The 4,212-nt window shown below is 39.5% G+C and overlaps 1 protein-coding gene across 7 annotated transcripts in view; it reads right to left on the minus strand.

Annotated features, from left to right (window-relative positions):
* Positions 1-4,212, minus strand: part of LOC105560650 (membralin) — a 91,447-nt gene that overhangs the window by 32,932 nt on the left and 54,303 nt on the right. For 6 of the 7 annotated variants that reach the window (XR_001008850.1, XR_001008849.1, XM_012009935.1 and 3 more), the window contains exon 11: positions 1,944-2,043. Coding sequence is in view for 5 of the 7 variants with exons in the window: in XM_012009935.1 (XP_011865325.1) it covers positions 1,944-2,043 (100 nt within the window). In the remaining 2 variants the exon portion in view is untranslated. Of the gene's footprint in view, positions 1-262; positions 1,859-1,943; positions 2,044-4,212 lie in introns of those variants that run through there. The other variant, XM_012009938.1, reaches the window with a different exon arrangement.

Here is a 4,212-nt window from a genome sequence, read left to right on the forward strand (position 1 = left end):
ATTTACCAGAATTTCTGTAGGATTACAGGAATTCTGGTAAATCCTACAGGAATTCTGGTAAATCCTACAGGAATTATCTGGTTCGTCCATATTCAACCAGAAATTTTTATTACACGGCAATACACTGTTTACAATACACTGAAAAAAATTTCTGGTTGAATATGGACGAACCAGATAATTCCTGTAGGATTTACCAGAATTCCTGTAGGATTTACCAGAATTTCTGTAGGATTACAGGAATTCTGGTAAATCCTACAGGAATTATCTGGTTCGTCCATATTCAACCAGAAATTTTTTTCAGTGTAGGAATAAAAAAACAATAGCAACGTACAATAAAAACGATCCCAAAGCAGTGCAAATGAGTAAGGTCAAGGGCAATAGTGTATATTACCTAATGGAATACAGCCAATGGGAAAACGACAATACCTCACGGTTAGTTAACGGACTGCGTTCTTAATGGATGGAACCGGGACACGCCCTTCTCGACGAGAGAACGAGATTCCCGCATTAAAGTATCCTTACGCGCATTTGTATATGGGAACCAAGAAGCCGCATTAAATTATTTCTATCGATCGAGCTGTCAGGAGCATTGTCCCGGTTGCGTTTACGTAACTTAAGTTTGAGCGATAGCGGCTTTAGACTATCCAGCCAAGCGACCACGGTCGTGGCACGGCTCGTTCTTCGTCCTGCTACCGTTGCTGTCAATCGCAGGACCCCCAACGGTAGCCGGCGAGATCGCATGCAAAATATTACGCTCTCATTTTCCCTCATCTATCTCGGCGCGATTCCTAAAAGCGGAAGTGCAAACTCGGGTCACAAACCGGACTCACGTTCTACGCGGCTTCGGGACAAGTAGTTACGTCATTGAAATCAATAGGCAAAAAAACTAATGGTTTCACGATACCACTGCCCCGTCATAGCATCGTCATTTTATCGTAAATGCTGCCGCGCTGCAATCATATCACATTCATGTTGCCCCATTCTTGAATAATTAAATATAAAGCGTTTTAATATAAACAGCATATTTTTTCAATTACCCCGACGTGTCTTTTCATATGCGTTCGAAATAAATTTTTTAATCCAGCAAAGTTTCATGTTTTTTAACATTAATTAACGCAATATAGAAACAATGAAAAAGATTAATGTTGCAGGCGTACAATTTATTTTATCGAAACCACACTGGACAATAAATATGTATAATCTGTATCTCCGGCATTCTCACTTTAATGCTTCAATTCAAATGTGATTTATATTGGAAAGCGCAGCACTATAAAATTTGATTATTTTTTTTGTTTTGACAGACTTTAATTCACTCTTACGTCTCAATGCACAAAGCTTACTCGCTTGTTTGAACAGATTATGCTCAGAAGCGAATATAGCATTCACCAGTGATTGTTTATCGACTTAAAAGTTAAATACCGTCTAATTAACGATACCCTACGTAAGACAATACAATAGAATCCCTGTATTAGTGCCCGGAAGGATAGACAAAAGTATTTATGACACAATTTTTTAACAGTTCAATTGTCGGACGAGTTTTTTTTTTTGCTAAACTTAGCCCGACCGTACCGACTAAAGTATTCGCAAGTAGGTCACGGAATATTCGTGATCAATGTCCGTTTCAATGCGAAAGAGCAATTTTTCTTGGGGAAACTTTTCTATTCCTGTGTAGTCTTCTTTTTTTTATCGCGAAGACGATTATTTCACGATCCGACGGCGCGCCACTTTAATCCCAAAATACACCGCATAAATACTTGCGCCTCACCAAGTACTCGAGTTCGCACACTTTCACCAAGCAATTTATTCTCGGCCGCATTCCTCGTTGTTCATACTCGCGGGGCTGTACAGATTTCTCAAACTTTAAATAGAGACTTGATAAAATCAAAGGATCCGTCCAGCACTCTAGCGCTTAATAAAACGACTAAGCCAGAAAATACACTCACCTGTATAAAGAGCCAAGATGTGACCAACGCCAAACTGCTGTACTGTCCGTTAAATCGATAATGATACGCGTAGAAAGAGAAGTGATACAGGTAGAAGAATCTGAAACAGAGACGGGCACGTGCGGCTTATTGTCAGACGTCAGAAGCGAGAGAAGCGCGCTCGCTGCGAATTTAGTAATTAGCAATGGGATACGAAGTCTTGCAATATTGCCGAGGCAAATGATAATCGTTATCGCGATTGTACAATGCATCACGGCGATACGAATAAATAGTGAATTAAAGCGCCGCAATACGTAAAATTACGGAATGCAGCGAGATTTATCCGTCGATGTACGCGATAATCTCTAAAATCCGTAACAACATCAAGCCACTTAACAGGTTACATAACGTAACGATATACGTGGCACGTTCCCACCCCGTGGCAACAATATGGACGAACTATCGATCAGATCGTATCGAGTTTCAGCCTATTGAAATATCGAGGGTGACGCGTTGCGCGGCTAGCGGCTATGCGCCGTTATTACGTCCGAAAAAAAAAATATATATATATGTATCGTAGGTAACGCAATATACGTTATCGAGCTATAGTGACACGCACAATTCTCATAAAAAGTATCGAAAAGTATTGCGAGCATATCCTTCGACCGGTACTCAGGCATATTATATTTTGAGTAGTCGAGTAGTTTGCACACGCGCGTTACCTAAGAATTAATCATCCTCGGTTTGTTCGTAGAATCCATAGGAAGAAGCGGGGCTGATGTCTAAACTTTTCGCGGGATTTGAACTATTGTGATTAAACTATTCTACAATATGATTTAAACTCGCGAACTTCTCGTGCATTTCGTATTCCTAAAAATTAATTGTGAAACTGCTTTCTCGTCGCGGCGAGAATTCACTTCTACGGTTCTACGATGAATTAACTGTCGGAATGCGATCTCTCTTGATCTTTACTTTTATTAGAGGCGATCGAGTCCTCTATTATGAGGGTAGGATTCTAATGCGAGAGGTTTTCAACGCCTAAATTCAATCACAAGTCCTTTTTTCGCAACGGTTACACGATTTAACAATCAATTTTCCACTAAACTGATTTCACCTCAAGGGCAATAAATTCATGGTGGAACCAACAGACGACGCCTAGTTTGGCAGAAACTCCGCTATCTCATAATGGGGGCCTGTCTCATAATAGGGGACTTTCGTCTATACAATATTCATCGTTCTACGTGGTAGCCTACAACTAAACTAGTCCGATTGTTAAATCTGACCATGACCGTCGGCAATTGTTGCAGAGGTTGATACAGGCGGGATTAAAAATTGCCAGTTTTCGTAATTTTACCACAATTGAAATTACACGCAAATAAAATAACATTTTCCGCTGCACGTTGAATAATTATAAAAGGAGGCGCGAGCGTCTACTTTCCTTTGCAGTTCTCCGTTGATGAACGACGTTTGGGTGATGAAGGGAGGGGTTGTAATCAAGTGATTTTTACGAGGAGCTGTTACGGGGTCGCCAATATTTACGGATCAGGGCGGGGTTGAGGCAACGCCACCACCCTTAACCGAAGAAAGAAAAGCGATCAGCAGGGGTGTGGTGGAGGATGATAGAAAAAGAAGTCCGGGTTTGTAGGTATATCCCTTCGGCGCGTACGACGACTAATTTTCTAGAGTATATGACGAACCTTTAGCGTCTCAATTAATCCGCATTATATTGGTTACGCGTACCAAAAATTATTGTTATATACGTGCGCTGTTATACCAAATAGCATTTTACACTTGATCGACCATTCGCCATGATAAAAGCACGTATTATTTTGTAAATATTGTCAGAGAGATTTCAACAGAATTAATGATATACAAAAATTAAACACATACGATGTAATAAATTAAATTAAATTTTTAATGACATGCGAAAACCTTTGACGGCGCTAGGAGAAAAATTGGAAAAATTAAAAAAGTCATAGCAACAGTGACAGAATGTACAACAATAATTAAGACAGGTATACATACATGCGGCAATACATGCGTACTCTGGAGAAAACAAAGACAGCAAACCCATTTTGAGGCCCACAATTAGTAATCGAATTATTTGGACTGTTCGTGACTCTAATCTTTTACAAATTTTACCCCGCGTAACTAAAAATCGCAATTACACTGATAGAAAAATATAGTTGAAATAACCATAATTTCACTATAATTTATAGTATCCTGAGGCGCCAAACATATAGAATAGTGCTTTTTACTATGAAAAATATTCTTAATGTAACTTAAAAAT

The sequence above is a fragment of the Vollenhovia emeryi genome, unplaced genomic scaffold, assembly GCF_000949405.1.
Source record: "Vollenhovia emeryi isolate VEMERY1.0 unplaced genomic scaffold, V.emery_V1.0 DF939225.1, whole genome shotgun sequence".
Lineage (NCBI taxonomy): Eukaryota > Metazoa > Arthropoda > Insecta > Hymenoptera > Formicidae > Vollenhovia > Vollenhovia emeryi.